This window comes from Schistocerca piceifrons, chromosome 2 (assembly GCF_021461385.2).
Source record: "Schistocerca piceifrons isolate TAMUIC-IGC-003096 chromosome 2, iqSchPice1.1, whole genome shotgun sequence".
Taxonomy (NCBI): domain Eukaryota; kingdom Metazoa; phylum Arthropoda; class Insecta; order Orthoptera; family Acrididae; genus Schistocerca; species Schistocerca piceifrons.
The window spans coordinates 478,599,177-478,626,845 of NC_060139.1; the positions used below are offsets into that span (position 1 = coordinate 478,599,177).

At 42.0% G+C, this 27,669-nt stretch overlaps 1 protein-coding gene and 1 non-coding gene across 2 annotated transcripts in view; one reads left to right on the top strand and one right to left on the bottom strand.

Annotated features, from left to right (window-relative positions):
* LOC124775501 (RNA-binding protein 25-like) overlaps positions 1-25,051 on the bottom strand; it is a 76,762-nt gene extending 51,711 nt beyond the window's left edge. The window contains exon 1 of the mRNA XM_047250333.1: positions 25,037-25,051. Within this exon, the coding sequence (XP_047106289.1) occupies positions 25,037-25,051 (15 nt within the window). The remainder of the gene's footprint in view (positions 1-25,036) is intronic.
* Trnar-acg lies at positions 1,127-1,199 on the top strand. Its single transcript has one exon. It is a non-coding gene; the product is annotated as a tRNA-Arg (tRNA).
* Positions 25,052-27,669: the final 2,618 nt, after the last annotated feature.

Below are 27,669 nucleotides of genomic sequence, written 5' to 3' on the forward strand. Positions count from 1 at the left end.
ACGTAAGTTGTTGCATTTATTGAAACAGACCTTCTCTTACTAGTCCGTTCCTTTTATACTGATGCCTCGCTGCAGTGCTGCCGCAGTAGGTAGCAGATGTTCATGTTCTTTACAAAAGATGCCATCGGCTGCTGTTAGCGGAAAACATGCCGTTGTGGCACAGTTCATGTCTGACTGGAACAGCAAGCTTTTATAAGCAGCACAGAGTATCTCAAGTGAACCTGCAGTGGACGATTATTTTTACCCTGATAATTCATTTCTCTGCAAAAAGGAAAATTGTTTTGTACTTGATGGTGATGTTAATAAAAAAAAGCTATGACCGATTTGCGCTTCGGTTTTCTGGGAAATAACGTCTTGATAGACTCCTTGAGCAACCGCATTCTTGTTGACGCAAGGGGGTCATTAACATTTTTTTTGTACATTGCACCCAAGTGCCGTTGAACACCTAACGAAAATACAAAAAAATCAAAAAAATATTTAATCTTACAACTATAAGGAGCCAATATAAAACAAAAATAACGTGATTAACTATCAACTATAACATTTTATGTCATTATATGAAGCTTAATACTAGCCACCGCTAAAGTAATGTCTGTGTCACCTTGCGTCGCTATGTGTGTCAGACAAACGTGTTTTAAAAGAAGGGGCAAATGGCTGCTTAACAATACTGCCTATCATTCATTCTTTATGGGATATGCCATATTTCGTAGGCACATAATGTACTTATTAGACTCTACATTACACGAGGAAATTTGTTTCAGTTATCAACAGTACAGTCTATTTTCACAGCACGCTTTCCTTCCTCTGTGACTCTTAAGATCACAAACTAAATACAGTAATGATTGCATTATTTATTATGACGTTAACGCTTTTCAGTCGTATCACCATTAGAACGAATAGATCTACCGCACATAACGTTGCAAGTTGCCACGACAGCTGTACACGAAACGGCTGTAATCACGCCCATCGATCTTCGCTGAAGCGAGGCACGGATAATCTTATTCAGTAGTGTGTATATTTAGATAAAGACTATTAGACTGAACTGTGAAATTGAAGAGACGAAACATGAAAGCCGTATTTTTACTGACTGAATAAGAATTACGAGTCCAGTTATTCGAAATGTCGCGGCCCTGTGGCGCAACGGATAACGCGTCTGACTACGGATCAGAAGATTCCAGGTTCGAATCCTGGCAGGGTCGGAAATTTTAATAATTCAACATAACTGTCTTTGTGAGAATGGGTACCAAAATAGCACGTATTAAATTGAAACTATGGGAAGTGTCTGTAGCTGCTTCACTCAGTGGTTATTTTCTTTGCTGTGGTGTAAGGACAGCAGACCTAAAACAAGGGCATTTTATGTAAATATTATGTTATGCAAATACACATTTTAAACCTTTTTCTATCATTACATAACTTGCTGTTTTTCGGTTATTAGCACATATTTGCAATTTTTGTCAGTATGCTACATCTTTGTTTTCCATTTGTTTAGTGGTACTTAAACGAGGGAAGACCGTGTGAACTATGTGTTTCATATAAAATATATTCGATGCCTTAAATGTAGAATGTATGTTATGTTTTTGTGTATCAGCTTGCAGCTGTGTGTTCATCATCTTACCGACCACACTCACAAGGGAAGACGGGCTTTCCTTGTCCCTAGCCATATTGCACCACATGTCGCAAATTCTTATCAACTCATGTTTATTCGTTTCTGGTGCTGTGAAGCGCAAGGGAATACAGTGTCTAAAGTAAAAGCAACAAGAGGTTGTCGAATGTAGCGGCATCGTGCAGAATGGCAGGGTAATTTTAGTTCAGATGGACGTGTCTTGCTGTCTGCCTACAAAGTGGGAGAGAAACAACGGCTGAACAGTGATCACAAGTTACCCAACACCATGAGGTCAAGAAACGCATCGCAACAGTTTCGCGCCTGTGATGAAAAAACAACCTCTAATTAGTGATAGAGTTCCAGGTTCTCCTGCAGAACCTGATACATTTTCAGTTTAGTACGGAAATTTCTATAGGGCATTTGCGTAGTGATAGGAACAACTGAATGAAAACAATCGACTCATTCGGTTGTCGTTACAGGTCTCGGTTGAATTATTCACTCATTCTTTTGAGTGAAACTAGTCTGTGGAAGCAACTGACTGAAAACAATCGTGTCAGTCGGTTATAGTTTTACTTGTCGGTTGAATTATTATTCATTTAGTTATTTATTTATTATTTTTTTAGAGTCAAAGCAGTCAGCGGGAGCAGTAGAATGAAAAGATTAGACACCGTTGTAGCTTTTCAGCTTGACTGAATTATTCATTCTTTCTTTTCAAGTGAAAACAATGAGCTTTTCTGTCGGTTGAACCATGCACTAATTCTTTTAACTGAAACCGCTCTTTACTGTTTTAGATGACGGAGCTATCAATTCATTCTTCTGAGTGAAGCCTGCCTGCACTCCTTTAATTAGCTGAATTAAAATGGTTCAAATGGCTCTGAGCACTATGGGACTCAACTGCTGTGGTCATAAGTCCCCTAGAACTTAGAACTACTTAAACCTAACTAACCTAAGGACAGCACACAACACCCAGCCATCACGAGGCAGAGAAAATCCCTAACCCCGCCGGGAATCGAACCCGGGAACCCGGGCGTGGGAAGCGAGAACGCTACCGCACGACCACGAGATGCGGGCTAGCTGAATTAAAGCAAAGCCACATTATACTGACAGAGGGTGTCCTAAGTGAAGACGTAACTCAGGGGTATGCCAAAGGTAACATAAGAAATATCCATGTTCATTGAATTATGAACTGAATGGAGTAATTGTTCTTTTCATCATTTAAAAATGATTCATATACTGTTGTGGATTAAATAGTTCCAGGCGCCATTAACGCGTAACAAATTAACTTGACGTGTCGCTGGGGTAGGCCTGCCATCACTTAAATTGCCGACCCCGGACAAAAACTTCGAAAATCCCGGACATTTCGGATTATTTTTCCCGGCTACACAGTCTGTAGATGGTAATTTGGCCAATGGCCCGATGTTCCGCGGAGAGGGGGGACGTAAGATGGGGAATGTTTCCTCGCTTTCGTTTCACTGCTATAATCCGTTTATCATAAAAATAAACCTGATGCAAACATTGCACTATGTATTCTTCCGCGTTTGCTGGAACCTCCATGGATTTCCGTGTGACGTGAGAAGGCAGTCAAGCTGTCTAAGGCCGGGGCCACACGAGCGGATTGTTTCCGCAACGGTTAGTTATTTAGCCATGCGGCTAGCTGCGGAATGTTCGTGCGGAGAGCCAAATATCTAGTCATCTATTTTGTCTCGAAAAAAATTGTTTCATGTAGACGAAGGAAAGCTACATCCGTCCATGTAGTTAGCTTCTCATTACAACTTAAACTTTTCGTGTAAACAATTAAAAACCACTTTTTTGGAATTCGTCTGTGTTCTGCGCTACGCAATCTCTCTCATTCGATTATGAGGAAACTATTCGACGAAAAAAAATTATTTTTACGCATATTATAGCCTGATATCACAGCTTGATAATGAACTGGTTTTATTTTCGCTGCTGCCCATGGTTATCGTGATACTTCATAATTAAGTAAAATACAGCGCGTATTTTGAAAAGTTTGCAGTAAAAAATGTCGTCTTTGGCTACTTTGCGTTTGGTGCATTTGAGGTCGTATAATGCTGCGTACGAATTGTAGCTAAGATATCTAAATTGTTTTTAACACTGGAAGGAGAGCCATATCTCTTTCCAGTCTCGAGTAATCGAGTGATCTATATCGGCGCTTGGCCGCAGCTGCCTACGGCGCGCCACGCTCGAGGCTATTCTCGCTCACAATGCAGAGTTGTGCCGTGTTTATTTTCCGCATGTCTTCTATGAAGGCATTTACAGTCACACTTTATGTTAACGTTGCATCTTTAAGAGGTTCATCATTTTAAAAGTAGAAAAAGACATTTGCAGATTCAGGTGCAGAGTTAGCTATTTGCTGTATGTGTCATTTTTTCTTGTCTACACTGTTTCATTCACGAAACATTAAATAACTATTATCAACACAATTTTTAAGAAAGTAAGTGAAGTCGACCTGGTAACTGTTTACCTTGCGATTAAAGGACAATAGAGACGCGAAAAAAAAATACACTTTTCATTCTAGTACAGCGCGAAATGTTCTTAGAATGAACATAGTTCGCTTCGTAGCCGCGAGGAGGCCAAGCAAATAGACTGAATTCTTCTCTCCTTTATTTTAAGCTGGTAGTCGCGATGGATGCTCGACACTGTGCAGTAATGGCATACGTAGGGTTAAAAATACTGAAAAAGAGAAAAATACACCGAAAGTACTGGGTGCATCCAGTAGTGAGTAGTCGGTTGTTGCAAGGAGCGTTTTACGTTATATTTAACGAGCTACGAGAGGAGGAAATGAAATTTTTCAACTATTTCCGAATGTCTTTCTCAAGCTTCGATGAATTACATCATACGCTTAGAAACGCTTTACAGAGGCAAGACACGAACATGAGACTCGCTATACCTTCAATGGAAATGCTGGCTATAACTTTAACGTAAGTAAATTCTAATGTGTAAGTATCCTGTCTCAGCCAAAAATTATCTCAGCTAAAATTAAAGAAACCCAGTAATGTCTATCACTAGTTTTAACAACACTTTCATTTCAATTTTTTAAAAAGATAATGATTAGGTCAATAAACGAACAAGTTTAATTATCTTTTCTTTATTGATATTGAATGAAATGTTACATGTAAATATGTCTTTTGAGGATAAGAAACATCAATTAACTGTAAGTGAAATTGACAGAATGGACATGCAAAAAGGGAAAGTAACTCCTTTTAATTCACTTTTCTGCAAAAACCCTCTACTCACGAGTCAGAATCAATAAACTTTGGTGAAATAGAAGGCGATTGTTCTCTAGACGTCAGAACTCTTTCAGCTCGATACAGTTGAGATGCATCTGCAGTAATTGAGGAGCTGCACGCTGGTTGTACATATTTCCTTGTGTATGTAATGTTTGGAAATGTCCTGGGCTAACTGCATGCGTTGGTGCATGTTGCATAGGTTAATGACACGCTGCATAACAGCCATGAAATTGTTACGATTTTGCGTTTCGGATGAGCTGAAGTAGGCGTAAAACTTCCATACGTAATTCTAGTTTTTGGTCTAAATCAAACTTACGCAGCGTGGGCAACAAGGAACCAAAAAACGATTTGTCTTCGTCCTCAGCGGACGGAGAACGAATTGGAGGACTATCCAGAAATTTGCATAATTTATCTTCAAGATCTGTTTTCACGCTTCTCACCTTCGTTTTCTTTTGTGGAACTGATGAGTCTACTGAAATCTGCTCAGGTGTTGAGGCGTCAACTGATGTTACTGGATTGCCGGTGTCGTCTTCCGCCAGGGAAAATTCCAAAGGATGTTCCAAGTGCTGAATTTCGTCTTCCTGTAGACTTGAAACTGAACCTCTGAACAGTTGCCAAGAACCCCAGCTGGTCAGCGTACTCGTATTTTAATATTCTTACTGCTTCTGAACCAGATTTCTTCACTTTCCTTACATATTTCCGATAATAATCCCTAATGTTACGCCACTTTTGTTGTGCTTTCTGGTCTACAAAGGAGAAAAAAAGAAACGGAAATTTAACGTAACTTTAAAATCTTTAACATCATTAAATAATGACTAAATATTGAACGTAATTTTTATACATTTATATCTTTGGTTTTAGGTATTTGGCTACTGGTTGTCACATAGTTGATCTGCACTATACATACAGAATAGGCAAGTCAACAGCCAGTGACATAGTGAGGAAAGTGTGCTGTGCGATTTGGGGCTGCCTGCGTGACAAGTGTCTGCCTCAGCCGACAGAGGAGGAATGGAAGAATATTGCCAATGGATTCCAAATCCGTGCAAATTTCCCAAATTGCATAGGGGCAATCGATGGCACACACATTCGGTTGGTCAAACCTAAGACGAGTGGTTCACTGTTTTATAATTATAAGGACTTCTTTTCCATTGTTCTTTTAGCAGTGGCAGACTCAGATTATAGATTCGTTTTTGTTGACATTGGCTCGTTTGGAAAAGATTCAGACAGCACAATTTTTAAAAAATCTACCCTGTGGAAACGTCTGAACGGAAATACAGTGTGTATACCAGAGCCCTCTGGCTTACCAAATGCCATTGGGATAGTTACACCGTATGTGTTTGTTGGTGACGAAGCATTTGGACTCTCAGAACACGTACTACGACCATATGGTGGTAAAATGTTGACACGCGAGAAGAGAATTTTCAACTACCGTTTGTCACGGGCTCGTAGGTACGTAATGTTCCTTCGGCATATTGTCGAACAAATGGCGCGTGATCCAGCGAGCCACGAATGTGAAATTGGATCTTGCTGTTGACATAACAAAAGCATGTTGTGTTCTGCATAATTATGTGCGCGAGAGAGATGGGCACCAAATTGAAGACACATTTATTGTGAATGGATTTGAGACTGCAACAAACTTCGATGAAGAAGAAGTGTGTCAGCAATAAGAAACAGAGATGTAGTGGCAAATTATTTTGTAAGTGAGGCTGGTAAAGTGCCTTGGCAGGACAGCAAAATCTGAGGTGTTACATAGAGCAGAAAATGAACTTTTTTATGCATTTTCCTTAATATTTACAGTTTTATTAATTTTATTGTTCTAGCTTGTTATTATCGGTAATTACACCTGTAAATTCACCTGAGACTTAATAAAACTAACTAATCAGCTATTGTTGACTCTTTCATACACTATCCAGAAACTTGTTTCAGAGCAGTGCTTACTGAACCTGGTTTGTTTAATGTTCTATTTTTAGTGATTTATCACTCTATCCAATATTGTAATTGCCCAAGACGATGATGTGGCTTAATTCATGCGATGCAAAAGAATCGATTCCATTATTGCCAATTCTTACACATTTTTGTCCAAATATGCTGTCCTTTTCTATTGTTATATTTGTGCATTGTTGTTACATTATCAATGTGTAACATGTCAACAATAATAGAAATGCAGGGCTTTCTCATCACTTATCATTGTTCAGCAATCTAAACAAAAATACTTAGCGAGTTCCAGAAAACTAATTCGCTATGTTACAATTCAGAGTGATCTTTTAACCAGTTGTATTATTCTAATAGTGGACAAAAAACTTACCAACGGATTTTTTTCTCTGTGCTTGAATGATCTGCGAAATCATCGAATAATGCACAGCAGATGTCATGCCGTGCTGCATCCTTCTTATTTCTGTCCTTGTATTCCTTCTTATTTCTGTCCTTGTATTCCTCGGTCCTTACATCCCAAATACAAGGCCTTTTTTCCACTTCCAGTATCAGAATCTCCATATCTATTTCCTCAATGTCTAGTGGGCACATCGTGGAAGTCACTTTGTAGTCACACGGAACGGAGCACGCAACTGCCTGCTGCAAATGGCCACTCTTCTCCGCTCCCAGCATTGACTGCTGTCAGCTGGCTCTTCTCCGCACACCTGTCGCACCGCCCGTGTGAAATGCCCAATTGATTTTCATGACCCATAGCGCTGCGTGTGCCGCAGCGGGTTTTCCGTCTCGCTATGGGCGATGCGGTTGGCAAGCGGCAAAATTCCGCAGCCCCAGACGTTCCGCCCCGTGTGGACTGCTGCATCTACCGCATGCGCCATAGCGGTGCGGTCATTTACCGCGCGTCTGACGTTCCACAGCTATTCCGTTCGTGTGGCCCCGGCCTAAGAGTACTGTCAAGTACGATAATAGGGGGCGCGTTTAGTGCTGTGCGTTACGCGCACATCGACTTAGCGATAACATGGGAAAACAGCTTTACCGGCGCATTTAACTTGGGCAGCACTGGCCGGTCAGCTGGTACAGCTAGCCTGCAGTGAAGTGGCCAGCTGCAGTTCACACATAAAAAGAGACGAGCAGAGGAGCAATACAGCTTCGAATACCATTTAATTTTTAAGGAGAATGAAAAATTACACTACAGATCTCCCACAATACGCTCCTTAGAAGAAAATCGCAACACGTTATCGTTACATAACTAGGATCTACATCCAAGAGCGCAACAACACCAGTGTACGTGTGCTACGGCTTCTGACCAATCATCTCGTTTACATCAAGTTTATTCTTATGATGAACGGATTATAATAATGCCAGCGGGCGCGCGCCTCCTACCCATCAGCAGTCACAGATTACACATGAGAAAAACATTGATTTGTGACACTGCATTATGAAATCGTTCACATTCATACCTAGTGCTAATTTGCAATAAGAACAACGAACGTAAATGAAATCAGTTTAAATTTGCCTGGAAGTTTCATATCAGCGCACACTCCACTGCAGAGTGAAAATCTCGTTCTGGAAATCAGTTTTATACAGCTCAATGAGTAGAAGGCAATTGTTGTCTGGCGGGCGCGGCGGCGTCGTGGTGTATGCGATCGGCCATTGTCGGCGACTTTTCATTGTCTCAATAAAGTAGTATGGAAGATATAGGGTGTTCCAAAATTATGTACACAATCTTTCATCAGATAGATTTCAGAAATGGGGATAGGTAGAGAAGCGCGGTTTGCGGCATAATGTTCATACACACCTAAGGTGCTACTAGCCGCTTAAGAGATCAGTGTGTTAAGGTGGCCATATTTTCTAGATCCAAATTCAAGACACATTAACAATTTTGATATTACAAAAAGTATGGACTGAACGTAATAAATGCACACTATCACTTTGTTACAAAAAGTACATTATTTTATATTTTATTAGTATCTTCTAAGATGGAGTGCGAGCAGACACACTGTATATTTCAGTGCTGTAAACTTTCGTCCACATGTGTGTTCAACAGCCATAAGAAAACATTCAAATCGTGTCGTAATAATTCACTCTAGTCACTATCACTGTTTTCGTAGCTTCACTACGAATTGTGCTTTGTCACTGTCCCAAATTTTTCATTTGGGAAAATACCCTTTCAGTAACAGAATACCGATTCAGGTGAAATGAACACACAACTCGGAATAAATCGTTTCACAATTGTTAAACCCGTGACAAATAGGTGCCCCGAACTGCTTTTGAAAAAATTTGGGACAGGGCCAGAAAAATCTTGACTATAACGAAAAAAGGGGGGCGAATGGTCACATTAAATGCGTGCGTCGTCTGTAGCACACAGGTTATCTAAGCGATATTCCAGTTCGATGACCGTCGTATGGTGGCCTGTTGTTGCTCGAATTTCGACAGGCACGAAAAAGGTTCAGGTTTACACCGAACAATTCTATAAAAATCCCACCAGCGCTGATTTGTACGCCCTCAAAATTAAAAATGACCAATCCGGGGAAAGCGGACGTATTTGCAGCCCTAGTTGGGCGAACAAAGGTGAGCGCAATTGTTCCCTTAAGGAAGTATGAAAAAGAAAGGAACCTCGACTCATTTTAGCGAGAGTTTGTACACCGTTTTATAGGCCATGCTCGATGAGTCTACAAATGCAAAATCATTTGAATATTCAGCCATTTATTTGTTTGGAAGGTAAATATTTTGTACAGGAAACTGCCGCCAGCTGCATACGTACGCCCCACATTTTCGGCTGTACAGATAGTGTCATAAGTATTAAAAATTCACAAACTCCAATTTTCACGACTATCTGTATGGCATTAGGAGGCTAGGAGAGATTATTTATTATTTCTTAGTCCGTTTTAAAACCGTGTTATATTCAAAAGTTTTTCTAGTTTGTTATTTTATGCTATTCAGTCTCGTATGTGTGAAATTTTTTAGTTTATTTCAACATTTTGAGGAGATTACAGCACGACATATGCTAAACTTCAGGTTTTTCAGTTTCTCTTCAAATGAGTGAACCAATATATTACTTCCTCATAGGTGTATTTCGCGAGAAGACCGCGAATGTAAAAACTAGAAAGAATAACAGCAATCGTTCTCATTCGCTACTGGAACAAGAAAACAGGGAAATAGCAGTGGTACACAAAGTACATACTCTTCGTCACGTACCAGAAAAGAAAGGATGTTGCATTGTCATCCAGTTCTGAGTTAAGTTGAAAGTTTCAAGTCTTTAGATTATCGGGAAATTAGTTTGAAAACAACTGCATAATTTGTACCGAACAGACATGCCGAAAAATAAAGTACTGTCCGCCACACACTCGAAAGCGAGTTGATGTTACAGTATCGTTTACTTCTGAGCTATGTTGAAAGCTCAAAGTCCCTAGCTTACCGAGAAACCAGTCCAAAACCAACGGCAAAATTTGTACCGGGAGAGACACAAGAACAAAACAGAAACGTGTTAAAAAGTGATTGTTCATTTGTATACATACAAATTTACAGTGCAATGCCAGATATTAAAAATCCTACACCAACCAAAAATTTGTATTTAATTCCACAATTACGAAAATTCGTATTCCAGTAAGTAAATACAAACATTCTGAATGTGCTTTATTTTTAGAAATAAACTTTTTATTCACATTTCCTTGAAATAAGATACTTTGTCTCGAAAAAAGTTGTCAACCCGAGTCATGTTTCATGCACAATCGAAACGGCTGGAAGAGTATGTAAGTAAAATCACTCAAACCCATCGAGTGAAAACATCGTATAACGGTCGCAACGGACGGAGACGTGTTTCAGTCGCTTGTCTCTCACTGAATTGAACCACTCAAACACGGTGAGTGAAAAGTCATTATGGCTGACATGGCTGCTGAGACTAGTTTCATTCGGTTGTTTTAATTCGACTAAAATAAGACTGAGCGAATAACCAATCGTTTGTTAACCCGTAACTGGTACACCTGGGTCCCAGGGACCCGAGCGAAATTTCTTTTTTCCAGCTCCGTGATGTGTGTGGTAGCACTGACTTCCCTCTCCCTGTACTCTCCTAACAATCAACTGGCTACCAGCCCACAACATTGTTGCAGGCGTTTCTTTGTTAGTTTTGTTTCTATAAAGGTGATCGGGTCCCGTGGACCCAGGTGTACCGTTAGTGAAAGTTTTCTTTTCGTGGCATTATTTCCGGTATCTTGGATTTACGGTGTAGTGCTTCAGAAAAATGAGCGAGGAAGATACTACAGATAATCTGAACGAACCATTGGACAGTGATATTGAAGACATAAGTGGAAGCGACAGTGACTATGAAATTAGTGAACATGAAACTGGAAGTGATGAAAGTGATGATGGAGACAGTAACAACGAACAATCTGGAACTAATTATATCTATGGAAGAAACAGATTCAAGTGGTCAACAACACCCAGCATACGTGGAAGAACCTCTCAAACCAACATCATTGCTCCAATTCACTTTCCTGGCATACGTAATGCAGCTAGACAGGTAACAGAAAAGACCCCTCTAGCATTTTGGGAACTACTTTTCAGCAAAGAAATGATTGCAGAGGTAGTACTCAGAACCAATGAAAAGATTATGTCATTGCCACCTGAGTCAAAAAAGAATTCTTTTTCAAATCTAACAGACAGTACTGAAATAAAAGCTGTCATAGGTCTTTGTTATTTGTGGGGAGCCTTCAAGTCAAACAACGAAGATCTGAATGGTTTATATGCTACAAACGGCACTGGTAGACCAATTTTTAGGGCAACTATGCCCTTGAAACGTTTGCTGTTTTTATTACGTTGCCTTCGTTTTGATGATGCAGCAACCCGTGACGCAAGGAAACTCACAGATAAACTGTACCACATCTCTTGGCTCTTCAATTCATTGATAGAAGCTTGTCAAGAAAACTATTCAGTCGGAGAGTACGTCACTGTTGACGAAATGCTTGTAGGATTCCGTGGTAGATGTCCATTTAGGATGTACATTCCATCCAAGCCACGGAAATACGGTATAAAAATATTTATTCTAGCTGATGCCAAAATGCACTACTGTTTGAATGCAGAGATATATTCGGGAAAATCAGCTGTAGCCATCCCGCGCCGTGTCCTCTTACCAACAGCTGTTGTCATGCGGTTGGTTGAACCAATCAAGGGAAGTAACAGAAATGTGACAGGGGACAACTGGTTCTCAAGTGTGGAGTTGGTCAATGAGTTGTCGAACTGTAATTTGACTTATATTGGCACCATGAGAAAGAACAAGGCTGAGCTACCACCAAGCTTTTCAACAGCAAAGGGCAGAAATGTGTCTTCTTCAATCTACGGATACTCTGGTTCTGTAACAATACTTTCACACGTCCCCAAAAAGAACAAGGTTGTCAACCTGATATCGACAATGCACCATGGAGAATGTATGGTGGAAAATAAGCCTGAAATAATCCATGACTACAATAAAACAAAAGGTGGAGTTGACGCACTTGACGAAAAGACGCATAATTACACGACTTCTAGAAGAACAAGGCGGTGGCCTATGGCAGTCTTCTACACTATGCTAGATATAGCAGGTGTAAATGCTTTTGTTTTGTACCATGGGAAAGAAGATACTGATGATGTGACACGCAGAGAATTCCTCATTGAACTAGGTACACAACTCATAAGTGATTGTATGAAAAGAAGATTGGATTCTCCATTTTTGAGAAAAGATATCCGAAATTCCATTTGTGATATTCTAGGCATGACCCCCTCCAAGGCATCAGGAACATCCCAGGTTCACAGTGAAGCTGGTGCTACTAAATCGAAGAGGAAAAGATGCTCAGTGTGCCCATCTAAAAAAGACAGGAAAGCATCCCGGGCGTGTGCCAGATGTCGAACACCATTATGTTTGGAATGTTCCACTGCTTTATGTCCAAACTGTTTCGGTAGTCTGGATGAATGAAATAACTGAAATGGACTGGTGAAGATGCTGTATAATTGAAACCTAATATTTTGTCATAATTTCTGCTATTTTCAAAGATCACATAGTCATTTAGCTGAGAAATGTACTAAAATTTATCCAAAAGTTGTGCCTGCAGAAATTTTTATATTGATTTTGAACTTTTCTTCTGGCTTACTGTTGTGAAGCATAGTACATTTTGTGTTTAAACGTGAAGTTTCAGTTGTCTATCTTACTATTTGTAACTGATGTGCAGGACTTTCCAAAAGTATATTTTTCACATTTCGTATTTTATGCAGTTTATTGTCCTTTTTTGTAACATCTTTAAGGTATGACCATAAATGAGGAATGTGGTTTTAAAACATTAGTAACAAAACATTAATAAAAGTTTCATATTTAAATTTCATTTAAATGTGTTTTTTTTACCAAAATATACTCAAAACTTGGGTGGGTCCCGAGGACCCAGATGTACCTTATGTGTTACAATTTATAGGTGTACCAGTTACGGGTTAAAAACAGTCGATTGACACATCAGTACTTTTGCGTTAGTCGACAGAACTCTTTCGAAGGTAAATAATCCAGTGTTCATGGGCGTACCCAGCGAGGGACAGGGGGGGGGGGGGGGCAGCTGCCTCCCCCCCCCTAGAAGATATACGCAGTTTTTCACTAGTTTACTGTTTTATTTAATAAGAAATGCTGCATGTTTTCTCGGATTGTACAAGTGCATTCTTGTATTTAAAATGTTTATTAAAAGCAGTTTTTCACTGGTTTGTTTTATTTAATAAGAAGTGCTGTATGTTGTCTCGAGTCCTTGTTTCCTGAGACTAGTATAACCTGCCCCCCCTAGTTCAGATCCTAGGTACGCCCTTGCCAATGTTAGGAAAGTTTCCTCAAATATTCAAATCTTGACACTCTCGAAGAGTCAAAGTTGAGCGGTATCTTCCAAAGTGTTATCAAAAACCTATATGACAAATTCGTTCTGTAGGTGAAACAAGAAAATCTGGATTACGTTACGCGAAACTTCGACTCTACTGGCAGGAAAGCTGGGAATGCCATTGTCGCCGTATTAAACCATGAAGTGAGGTGATTTCGAAGAAATATTTTCCTAACAAGCGAAGAAATGACTTACTGTGAGCCATGTGCGTTCCGAGGCTATTTAATGAAGCAAGGCAAATTTTATAGCCAGATGGTGTGAAGTTCGACAATGATTTACTGTTAATAACACAGGCTGCTGCATATAGTTATGAAGACAGTGGCAGGTCTTGTTGTTAGTTCCCTAAAATGATCCATGGTACGTGCATTGTGCATGGCTTACACAGACTACGTGAAGAAATTAGAGCAGTATATCCTAATGTGAATAATAGATTTCTACTGGGAAAAGAGTGTTTATTAAGTCGCCGAGAAGAATTCACGCATTCAAGACAGAAAATCTCCAACGTTCCACTTCACCCATCCCAGGAATAACGCGGTGAGGAACTTGACTCGCTGCAGTCCATTATCATGCAGAAAATTTTGATGGTTTTACTTCAGTAGTTAATGTTCTGGACTAAGATGAAACTTCAGTTGAAATTCTTCAGTAAATGTTAAGTGACGCAGTGTTGAAAAAGACTTGGCGTATAGTGTGTGTCTGTTAACTTGTGTTTTTTCAGCAGCATAACTGACAAGCTTGAAAAGGTACGGATCCTTCTGTCAGAAACAGTTCAGCATGGTAATGACGTCGAAAGAAAACTTAAGTCTTAGTGGGTCTATAGCACAACTGTTATAAAATAAATTCCGACAGGTTTGTGAAAATAATATTGGATTTAAAACTATATGCGAAGTTTAAGGTGTGTTAGATGGCCATTATGAAGAGGATATCGATGTGTGTGTGAATGATGTGCCCTGCTATAAATTTACCAGACTGAAATGTTGTGACATACAGTACTCAGTTTCCAAGTATAAGGCAGTGTTTCAGGGTAATTGTCAGTCATTTGCGGAAAACAATACGAGTCTGAATCTCATCGTTGTAATTCTTCAGCAATCAGGGAGGCATAGCATGAAGTGCACTCGTGAGTAATGCATATTGTTCATGTAAGCGTAGGCTTCCGCGGCCGTTGTCTTCTTCAATAAAATTCTTCAGGGTATCAGACCGCATCGTCATAATTTAAAATGCGCCAACGTTTCGGCCAGCGTTGCAGCTAGCCTTCATCAGGGCCTTACGTTAACTGCTAAATGAACACACCTGATTCCTTAAATAGCTGCACGAGAAAACCGTGTCGTTGCTTGATTGGCTGTAAAAGGAGGAGGAGGAGGGGTGAAAGGTATACTTTATTGGTGTTTCCTTTATTATCTGTCATTGGCTGAAATAGCTGTTTTCTATTGGTCTTTATATTAATCCACCCCATTGGAGGAGACGGACGAATAGCGAACAGGTGATGGCTGTGACGTCACACTGTTTCCATGCTGTCCAGAAGCCGGCTGCGGCGTGCCATTGCTTTGTGTACTCGCGACCACTACTGCGGCTCTCCACGTGTCTGCATGGGCCGCCACGGCTCTGTAGCCGCTCCGTAGCCCTGCTATTGCAGGCAGCCAAGACCTCGGAAGCTTGTACCCGTCCTCTCTGTTCATGTTGGCGGGTCTTTTGGCTATTTCTATCGCCTCTCTAATCTTTCTTTTGAAAGAGAGAGGCTGTTTCGCCAGGACGCGGGCTTCTTGAAAAAATATTGGTTTCCCGCACTCGTCTCGGTGTTCCGCCACTGCTGACTTAGTGTGTTGTTTCAGGCGGATATATCTTTCATGTTCCGAGAGCCTTGTGCTAATCGGACGTCCCGTCTCACCTATGTAGACTAATCCACACGCACAACCAATTTCATACACGCCAGCTGTGTGTAGTTTGTCAACTGCATCCTTGGTAGAACCGAGCATGTCTGATATTTTGTTTCTGCTTCGGAAAATTGGTTTGATGTCGGCTTTTCGTAGAATTTTGCCAATGCGTTCGGTGACCCCTTGTACATATGGTAACACAGCAGACTAATAGGGAAGAGGAGAAGGAGGCACAGAGCATTGCTGTGTTACCATATGTACAAGGGTCACCGAACGCATTGGCAAAATTCTACGAAAAGCCGACATCAAACCAATTTTCCGAAGCAGAAACAAAATATCAGACATGCTCGGTTCTACCAAGGATGCAGTTTCTATCTCCTGATTTTAGGCGCCTAAGGAGTTTTCTGTGAAGTGTCATGAAATTGTCGAGGAAAATGAACTGTGTACTTGCCAAGTCTTAACATAGACGAAAGAGGCCTAAACTATAAAATGTTGCCAAACAAAACGCTCGCTGCATAAAATGAAACCGTGCCAGGAACTAAATTTAAAAGAAGAGAGAGAGGCTAATTGTTGCTCATCGCAGCAACGCTGCTGGTAAACACAAGCTTGCCCTGTTCGTTATTGGCAAATGTAAGAGGCCTAGGACATTCAAAAACACTACTAACTTATCTTCCTTGCCGGTTTATTACTGCAATTAAAAATCTGCTTGGATGGACCGTAATCTTTTCAAATCTTGGTTTTCCGACGGGTTAGTTCCGTCAGTGGAAAAAAAACTGGAAACAAGAAGATATTTCTGTTCATGACTTATTGCTGTTGGAAAACGCAACATTACATCTATCTGAGGAGGGTTCAAACAAAGGGGACACAAAGCTATCTCCCTTTCACTAAATGTCCCATCAGTCGCCCAACAATGGATCAGGGAGTAATAGAATGGTTAATGAGGCAGTATTGCAGGAAGTACATCAGCTCAATTTAAGAAAATTCCCAGGAAGGTTGTAATGTATTGAAGCTATGAAATCTCTCAACGTCAAAGATGCTTTCTATAGAATCGCTGACTCATGGGAGGAAATAACACCTGACACACTGTGAAAATCATGGCGTATTCTTTGGCCAGAAGTTATGACCCAAAGTGATCAGATCGAAAGCGAGCAAAACAAGAAGAAGCGGGAAATCATTAAAGATACGCAAACTGTGTAACCGAATGTCCCTGCCAGTGAAGTTGAAGAGCGGATTGCCCAATGTGACAAAGACTGTGAAACCTGAGAACAGCTCAATGAGAACCATATTTTTGTTGCTGTTTTGGGAAAAAATTGTAAAGTAACTGTGAATGTGGACTCGGACGGTGATGATGACGAACCTCCTGCCCCGAGTTCACACCCTGACGCCAAGAACGCTTTTAATATTGCCCTTCAGTACATCGAGCAGAATTCAAACTCAGCAGCAAAGGACATTTTGTGGATCAAGAAATGGAGGAACACGGCAGGTAAGTCTATAATTTCATCTGATACACAAAAATCTATAGCTGACCTTCATATTAAGTAATTTTTTACTGGTGTGTAGGCTACCTTCAATTTTTACAGTACTGTACATACACACTGATCAGTCAGAACAGTATGACCACCAACCTACCATCGATTTAAATCCGTTCAGGCCATAGCAGCGTCACCTGGCGAGGAATGACTGCTAGTCAGACACGCACGGTGGAAGTAGTATCAGTGAGCGTTGCTACCAGAGTGTGTGGAATGGGAAAGGCGCGTGATCTATCTGAGTTTGACCGATGGTACAGTGTGATGGTCCAGACGAGCATTTTGGAAACTGTATGACTTGTCGGGTGTTTGAGGAGTGGTGTGGTAGCTGTCTTCAACGTGTAGCGAAACCAATGTGAAACAACATCCAGATGTCGGACGTCGTAGCTGGGAAGACTGGTAAACAGGACAGGCGGCGAGCTGTGGCCGAACTAACAGTAGCCTTTAATGCTGAGAATAGTACAAGTGTGTCTGAACACAAACTGCATCGAATACCCTAACGATGGGCCTCTGCAGCCGACGACTAATGCATATGCCAATATTAGCAAACGACGTTGTCAACTAAGACTGAAATGAGCGCGTTGCCATCGTCACTGGACGTTGGTGCAGTGGCAGGGCATTGCATGGTCTGATGAATCCCGATACCTTCTTCATCATGCCAATTGGGGGGGGGGGGGGGGGGGGGCGAATCCGTCGTCTTCCAGGGGAACAGCACCTTGACTCCTGTGCTGCAGGTCAGTGACAAGCAGGCAGCGGCCCAATTATGCTGTGGGGAACATTCACATGGGCATCCATGGGTCCACTGGAGTTCGCGCAAGGCGTCATGATGGCCAAGGAGTACTGTACACTGGTAGCAGACCACGTACACCCTTTCATGACGATCATGTTCCCAACAGCACTGGCATTTTTCAACAAGATAATGCGCCATGTAACAAGGCCGGAAAAGTGGCAGAGTAGTTCGAGGAACACAGTGACGAGTCCCAGTTGATGTCCTGGCCCCACAACTCGCCAGATGTGAACCCGATCGAACACATCTGTGATTTACCAAGGCCTCACTGCTTCCATGCCATGACGCTTTCCATGCCAAGGGTGGTCATACCGGCTATTAGGTAGGTGGTCATAATGTTCTGGCTGATCAGTGTATAACGTATTTACGGTACAGTACGGTAAATACATACTGTTCAGTATTGCTCTTTTTCAGTCTGTAATAATAACAGCTTTTATGCAGTTTATTGCAATGTTTTTATTGCAGAGAACAATGTACATACATACGAGGTGCGGCTAGGAAAAAACCGGACTGATGCTGGAAAAAACATTTATTTACAATGATTTACAATTTCATGTTATCTCCTTCAATGTACTCTCCTCCTCGGTCTCTACACCGCTCCATACGAATTTTCCACTGTTCATAGCAATGCTGCAGATCATTTTCGGTAAGTCCATACATTACTTCCGTCGCTTTTTCTTTTACTGCTTCAACAGTCTCAAATCTAGTTCCTTTCAAAGCTGACTTGACTTTAGGGAAAAGAAAAAAGTCACAGGGGGCCAAATCAGGTGAGTAGGGTGGATGATCTAAGATGGGAATGTTGTGTTTTGCCAAAAACGTCTTCACTGACAATGCACTGTGAGCTGGGGCATTGTCTTGGTGAAGGATCCATGACTTTTTTCTCCACAAATCGTTCCCTTTTCTCCGTACTCGCTCACGAAGGGTAGCCAGGACGCTAATGTAGTAATGCTGATTCACTGTTTGTCCCTCTGGTACCCAATCAATGTGCACAATCCCTTTGATGTCAAAAAAAAACAACCATCATTGCCTTGAATTTCGATTTTGACATTCGTGCTTTTTTTTGTCGTGGAGAACCAGGAGTTTTCCAATGCATCGATTGGCGTTTAGTTTCGGGATCGTAAGTAAAAAAACATGATTCATCGCAAGTAATAACATTTTGTAAGAAGGTGGGATCACTTTCAATGTTTTCCAGGATGTCAGAACAAATCATTCTTCGGCGTTCCTTCTGTTCAATTGTGAGACACTTTGGAACCATTTTTGAACACACTTTGTTCATGTTGAAACTTTCATGAAGAATCTGCCTAACACTTTCCTTGTCAACTCCTGTTAACTCAGACACTGCTCTGATTGTTAAACGGCGATCTTGTCGAACAAGTTTACCGATTTTTTCAATGTTTGCATCAGTTTTTGCTGACAATGGTCTGCCAGTGCGAGTGTCATCACTGGTGTCTTCGCGGCCATCTTTAAATCGCTTAAACCACTCAAACACTTGTGTTCGCGATAAACAATCATCGCCGTACACTTGTTGTAACATTACAAACGTTTCACTTGCAGATTTTCCTAGTTTGAAACAAAATTTGGTGTTAACACGCTGTTCTTTCTGTATACTCAACATTTTCCGACGCACAGACAAAACGTCAACTACTTAAAACAGACGCCACGGGCAGACTGAGTGCAGGAGGCAGATGAAACTCGAGCATTAGGCGGAGCGAGAGTCACGTGACAGGCCACGCGACTTTCAGCCTTATTGCATTCGTTTTATTGTTTCACCAGTACTAGTCCGGTTTTTTTCTAGCCACACCTCGTATAGTAGTCATTTTAGAATTCAGAGATTATTTATTTTAATGTAAATCCGTATTTGTCTGTACTTTCTGATAACATGGGGCAACAAAAAAAGATTTTTTTAAAAAAGTCTAGGGTTTTCCCGCTGAATTAGACTAATTTTGATGCCCTGAGTCCGAAAATGACGTTGGTTTTGTTCTATCAGGTCAGGATTTTTTGCTACAGAAATTTTTAAAATCGATTTTTCGTAAAAAAAACAAATTTCTTTGTATCATCTGCTGAGAAACCCCGGAAGATTTTTTTCCGTTTTCCTCAAGAAATAAAAGTCAACGTATGCAAATTCATTAAGTTTTTATTTACTCCATCAAATTAAATAAGCATATTTATCATAATATTAGTATAACAATGAGCGTTACGTGACACAAAAGTTCAGAGTTCACGGCATGAATCGGCGTTTCTTCGATTCCCGTTTGTGAGCAGCTGCTGGGTTGTCTCTCTTCAGCATCCAGCAGTAGTCCGCCATCATGACTGCGTCCCACCTCCCCTGGTACCTATCCTCCATTTGGCGCATGTCCTGATGGAACCTTTCTCCCTGCTCGTCGCTCATCGCCCCAAGGTTTTCAGGAAACTTCTCCATGTGCGAGTACAGGAAGTGCATCTTTATACTCATCAAACACCCGAGCTTTTGAAAGGCCTCTATCATGCTGCTGATGAGTCTGGCGTGGTTTGCTGCCTTCGTGTTCCCCAGGAAGTTGTTCACCACCTGCACAAACGATTTCCACGCGGCGCACTCTAACGTGTTCATGGAGTTTTAGAACTCTGTGTCCTTTATGAGCTGCCGTATCTGTGGCCCATCGAAAATGCCGGCCTTCAGCTTCTCAATGGTCAGTCGCGGAAAGGCTCGGCACAGGTAGTGGAAGCACCTCCCATCCTTGTCCAGAGCACGCGTGAACTGTTTCATTAACCCAAGCTTCATGTGTAGCGGTGGGATCAATATCTTCTCCCGGTCAACAAGAGGTTCGTTTATGATGTTTCTCGCACCAGGTACTAACTGCTCTCGTGGCGGCCACACTTTCTTTACATAGTGCTGGGCTCTGTCTCGACTGTCCCACATACATATAAAGCATGGGTATTTCGTTAACCCGGACTGCTGACCAAGTAGAAAGTTCACCATCTTGAAGTCGACGCAGATGATCCATTGGTGCTGCTCATATTGGATTTTGTCGAGCACGTACTTCACTGCTTCATATTTCTCTACGAGAGTTGTGGAGTGAGCAAGAGGGATTGAGGCGAACTCGTTCCTGTTGTGGAGGAGCACACACTTCAAAGAGCGCTTGCAGCTGTCAATAAAGAGTCGCCAATCTCTCGGATCGTATGTAGGAGCCCCGAGTTTAACAAGAAGACCGGCGACATCTCGGCAGTACACTAGGTCTTCCTCCTGGCAGAAGTAGCCCATGTAGTCCTCATGCCTTCTACGAAAGAAAGTGATACGCGCGTCCTCGCCAAGTAGATTTTTCTCTTTGAGTCTGGAGGCCAACAGCTCGGATGAAGTCTTCGACAAGCTGAGATCCCGAACAAGATCATTAAGCTCACATTGTGAAAAGAGCTGCCGACCATCTTGTGCTTCATACTCCTCGTCTGCTATATATTCTCCCTCGTCTGCAGTGGTGGCCTCGTCGTCGATGTTAGGAAGCTCTGTGAACGCTGGTACAGGAATTTCTTCGCAGTGAGCAACCTGACGGCGGGCAGATGGAAGGTCGGGGTACTGGAGGCTGTGCCGATTCTTCCGGTTGATGCTAGTAGTATTGATGGCGCAGAAGTAACAATCCGATGCATGGTCCAAGGGCTCCCTCCAAACCATCGGAATCCCAAACTTCAGTGAAGTTTTCGTGCCCTTCGTCCACCGCCGGAGGTATTCCACGCACTTCTTGCAGACCGTGTGCGGTGCCCAGGGCTTATCTTCGTCACCCAGCTTGACTTGAAAGTAAGCCTGGTAGGCGTTCTTCACAAATCCCGTGATGTTCTTCCTGTCCACTGAAAGCGTGTATTCTCCGCAGATGTAGCAGAAAACGTCTGGATTATTCATGCATGAACGTCGCGCAGAAGCCATATCAATCTGAAATAGTAATAGAAATATACAGTTGACTGTCAGACAATAAAAATTAGAATAAATTTTATACTATAGTAAGAAAAAAAGGCGTCTATTGGAATGATTAACTGTTACAATCTTAAAGGCTTCTTTTGTTTTCATATGTCCTGAATAATCCCCTTAAAACCCCTAATATTAGCATATTGAAGCCTATAAAAAGGCTTACATTTCAGGGAAAAATGGTCATGTAGGCCTATGGCTGTATCTCAAAAAGTTGACCTGATAGAGCAAAATCAATGTGATATTCGGACTCAGAACACCAAAATTGGTCTAAATCAGCTGAGAAACCCATGACGTTTTTTTGGTTGTTGCCCAGTGTAATCCAATTTTTATGCGTTCCGACCCATACCCCAGTCCCAAAGGAGTTGCACTGTAGTTGTATGCTCAGAATGAACATTATAATTTATATCACAAACTAAAAGTGACCATCCAAAGCAAAATTCGTCACCTTCGGCAGTATTTTGGACATTAATATAAGCTACATGAAATGTATATGTATTTGCGAATATGGACACCCATCAGCTGTATACCGCAATGACAATGAAAATTTGAGCCAGACTGGGAGTCGAACAGCAATTTCTCAGTTGTTGGGAACAGTCGCACAGCCATTAGGTTATCTGAGCATCACTCATGGCTAGGCCCAAACTACCATATGTTGCCATCCATGTGTCTACAAACTGCAGTCCTACATTCATGATGTGTATTCCCCTACAGGGGAGACATTTTAATGGAAAGTTGATTGCCTGGTATCGGCGGATAAATACGATGTCGCAGTGCCTGTGTTGATTAGGATGATGCAAAGTAGTAGTCCCATTATACAGCTGACGGTTGTCCACATTCGCCAATGTGAAGACACTGAGTTGATAAGTCATGGCATAGCGATGTGCATATATACAGTTTGTTGTAGTATCGCTTACACAAGATATAAAAGGTCTGTGCATTGCCAGAGCTGTCATTTTTACTCAGGTGATGCATGTGACTGACGTGATTATGGCTGCCCGACAGGAAATAACTTTTAATGCAAAATGGTTGTTGGAGCTCGACACGTGGGACATTACATTTCCGAAATTGTTAGTTAATTCAATATTCTGAGATCCACAGTGTCAAGAGTGTGCCGAGAACACTAAATTTCAGGCATTACATCTCACTGCAGACGACACAGTGGCCAAATGCCTTCACTTAACAAGCGAGAGCAGCGGCGTTTGTGTAGAATTTTCAGTGCTAACAGACAAAGAACGCTGAGTGAAATAACCACAAAAATTAATGTGGGATGTGCGATGAATGTATCCATTAGGACAGTGTGGCGAAATCTGGCGTTAATGGGCTATGGAAACCGATGACCAATGAGTGTGCCATTGCTAAGAACATATCATCACCTGCATTGCCTCTCTTGGGCTCATAACCATATCGGTTGAACCCCAGACGACTAGAAAACTGAGGCCTGGTCAGGTGAGTCCTGATTTCAGTTGGTAAGAGCTAATAGTAGGGTTCGAATGCGGCTTAGACACCACGAAGCCATGGACCCAAGATGTCAACAGGACTCTATGCAAACTGGTGGTTGCTCCATAATGGAGTGGGCTGTGTTTACATGGAATGGACGGGATCCTTTGGTCCAACTGAAGCGCTCATTGACTGGAAGTGGTTACGTTTGGCTAATTGGAGACCATTTGCAGCCCTTCATGTACCGAAACAACGATTCGTCTTGTCACTGGGGCACAATAGTTTGCAGTTGGTGCAAAGGACATTCTGGACACTTCGAGCAAATGATTTGGCCTCCCAGATAACCTGATGTCAATTGCATCGAACATTTATGGGACGTAATGAGAGGCCAGTTCATGCACGGAATTCTGCAATCCTGCACTGTCAACACTTTCGCAATGTGGTTGGCTATGGAGGCAGTATGGCTCAGTATTTCTTCAGGCAAATTCAACGAAATGCCGAGTCCATGCCATGTAGAGTTGCTGGACTACGCAGGGCGGGTGGTCTGACACGATATTAGGAGCTATCCCATGACTTTTGTCACTCAGTGTACCTTTCATGTATTCCATAACGGATGTAGTTGCTACTGTGCCTGTTGCTTCAGGTATGCATGCATACCTGAAGGAACTTTGCATCGTACTTCTGAACAACACAGGCACTGCAATATCATATTAATTTAAAAACTGCATTCTGCCCGAACAGGCCATGAAGGCCCAATGGTACCGACCGGCAGCCGTGTTATCCTCAGGCCAAAGGTGTCCCGGAATCAGATAAGGAGGGGAATGTGGTCATCACACTGCTCTCCCAGCCATATGTAAGTTCACGGTATGGTAGAAGCTCCTCAGTTTGCCTCACAAGGGCTGAGTGCACGCCACTTGCCAACAGCGCTCGGAAGACGGGATGGTCACCCATCCAAGTTCTAGCCCAGCCTGACAGCACTTAACTTGTGTGACCTGACGGGAACTGTTGTTACTATTACGGCAAGGCCGTTGGTCATGTTAATATAAAGGGCTGTCAAATGAATAAGAGACAGATGGAAAAAGTTAGTAAACTGTTTATAATTTCAAAAGTAATTGCTGTAACTGTGAGACGAGATGTTTAATGCCCTCATGGAAACATGTTTGTGGCTGTCTGTGGAACCGTGGTTGTACCCAGGCATGCATCTTTTTCTCTGAAGCGAATTGATGTCCACGAAGGTCTTTCTTCGTGGCTCCAGAAACACGGAAATCTTTTGGGGAGAGATCAGGACTGTATGGGCGATTTGTAATGGCTTCCCAGTAAAATGTCTGCACTGAACGTCGCATGTCACAGTGGGAGAAATGTATTATCAGCTATGGGGAGATTGTTTTTGAAATAATAAGTTCACTTTTTTCCATTCCTCTTGTTTTCGTTTGACTGCCCTTATACATCGCTTTTTAGCAGCGATATGTCTTGGAAGAGGGATAAAGATGGACCCCTCAGTTACTTGATCATAGATGTGTGAGTACACTTTGATGTGGAGTATATGGCTGAGTGCATTACAGGACCCTTTTTCCTGTATTTCGGAGAAATGGCCAATTTTTTCTGATAGTCGCCCTGCGTTTTCTTACTGTCACCGTCCCCTCCTCCCCCCCCCCCCCCCCCATATGTTGGACAATGGTTTTCCTTCAGAACCTTTACTACCTTCTTTCTGGGGTACATGAGCACTGCATAGAATTGGACTGCACTTCACTAAGGAACACCGGGGTCACTCTTACCAAAACGGGCTGATACATGTTAAGGGAAGTATCAGGGTGTCGGTAACCTACCGTGAAGTTGCCCATGTGTGCATTAGAGATCTAGTTCCCAAAAGCGCTAGCAACCACAGTAGCTCAAAGTGGATGTGCAGCTCATTAGCAGGATGGACCAGAGGACTGCTGCTAGGACAAGAATGAGGCGATGGCGGATGCTGAGGAGATGATGGTCGATGCTGAAGTGGCGCAGGATGCGATAAATGCATCATTGATGGACTATGCTGGGGTTATAGCAGTGAATGCAGTGTTGGCTAACGTGGTGAACACATCACTGATGAGTCTGGATGTGGTATTGTTTGTGCAAGTCTGCTTCTGGATGGTTGCAATACCTCTGGAAAGGAGGTAAATGAAATGATATTGATAACCAACATGTGTATCAATACTGAATAGACACTTGCAGATGTCAGTAATAATTTTTGGTAGTTGTGTAGAAAACCACGAGTGTCCTTGTTGGTAAAATACAAGGACGACATATCAATTGGTGCACAGCGTCTTAGCAGTGCTTCCAGATCATAGTCGTTCTTAAAAATATTATCGAGTGCACCTAGAAACAAACTAATGCATGCAAATGTGTAAAAATTATTGCAGAAGAGAAAAATGTAATACTACTAGGACATACAAATCGTCAGTTGTCATACCTCACGAACTCGTGCTGGGTAAAAATGTAATGGTCAGGGAATGATCATTCCATTGGATATTAGCAGCTGCGACATCGACCCCTTCTCACATAAGCATACTGTCATTGACAGCACCTAGAAAGAAACAAGAACATCTCATACGTAATGCATGCAGATACAAATTATTGTAGCAGCAGCAGAAGCAGAAGAAGAAGAAGGAGAAGAAGAAGACATACCAATTACTAAATATGTATGCATTCATTAATAGTAGGATCACATTCCTTGGGAATTCATTCTACAAAAAGGCGTCGTGGCCTGGAATGGATGAATTTCAGACTTGTTATGGGTCAGGAAATGTTAGTGGCATCTGCCCTATGACACATCTCTGTAATACACTCTAAGACGAAACGGTCTCTCAACTGAGCTATTTTGGCTGACAGGGACTGATGCTCTTTCGCATGTCGTCGCATCTCTCTGCCTCATCGTCAATTTCACGGTCATCTTCGTCTGATAAGACACAAGACTCTAAAAGGCGTGCAGCCGATGTGGTGAAACACTACACACATTTTTTCTGCTTCATCATCGTAATAAACAAACCTGTCGACTCGACTCATTTGATGTTGACTTCGCTGAGAAAAAAGCACCACAAAGGAGTTATCTGAATGAGATGCAAATCGGTAGACAAGATGTACGTGTATAGACAAACAAATCTTCAAAATTTCAGAAAAAGTGGATGACTCATTCAAGAGACAGAACTTCACAAATTGAGGAAATCAGTAATGTGTAGGTCCACCTCTGGACCTTATGCAGTCAGTTCTTCGGCTTTGCATTCATTAATGGTTGTTGGATGACCTCTTGAGGGATATCGTGCCAGATCCTGTCCAAATGGTGCGTTAGATCTTCGAAATGTTAAGATGGTTGGAGGGTCCTATCCATAATGCTTCAAAGTTTCTCAATTGGGGAGAAGTCCAGCGACCTAGCTGGCCAAGGTATAGTTCAGCAAGCCTGATGATAAGCCTTAGAAAGTCTTGCTGTGTGTAGGTGGGCATTATCTTGATGAAATGTAAGCCCAGGATACCTTGCCATGAAAGGCAACAAAACAGGGGTGCAGAATATCGTCGATGGACCACTGTGCTGTCAGAGTGCCACCGATAATAACCGAAAGGGCTCTGCAATGAAAAGAAGTGGCACCTCAGACCATCACTTCTGGTTGTCGGGCCATATAACGTGGGACAACCAGTTTGGTATCCACCACTGTCTAGTGCGTCCCTAGACCCATCTTAGGCCTGGAATCTCACTGACTGGAATAGAATTGTTCAGTGATGAGGTCCACTTCGAACTGAGCCCCAATGACCAGCGAACGTCCAAAGGAACATTGCATCGTACTTCTTAATAACACAGGCACTGCAATTTCGTATTTGTTCACCAATACCAGTCTCTTGACTCTCAGTAAATATGTCCTTCCTGGATGGGAATATATGTAACATATGCGTGCAGATTGTGACACACAGACGACGACAAATGGAAGTCTTTGTTTGGATGTGAGGCGTGCATAGGTAGCCAAAGCAGTTAAGGCGACCACTTACATAAAGTGGGAAATCTGGGTTCGACTCCTGGTCCAGCACATTTTCATTGTCGTCGTTCCAGTTGCAGACTTTCAAATAGAAAATGTATTGAGTGTGTCTGCTGCGCTCTTCACAAACAATATGTAAAATTAAGATTTGGAGACGTAAATTCGGTTCGGTTATCGCTAATAGAAAGCGACTTGAGTAGGAAGCATTTTAGCGAACGTTTAATTTTGTGCGTTTCCGTGTGAAAGATAACCGCTTCTGAAATATTCCGGTCGAACTTAAAAAATTTGCGTGGCATGTTTCGCATTCGTCACGGAATAGTATGGCGAGCACTTTTTTAACGGAAGACAAAGAAACTACCGAATGCTTTATTCGCGTGATATATTAGGTACAATGGTTCGGAAGCGGCTCCCTCGGCGTTGTCCTCGTAGAAACACCTCCTTCCTCCGCCTGGGAAGCT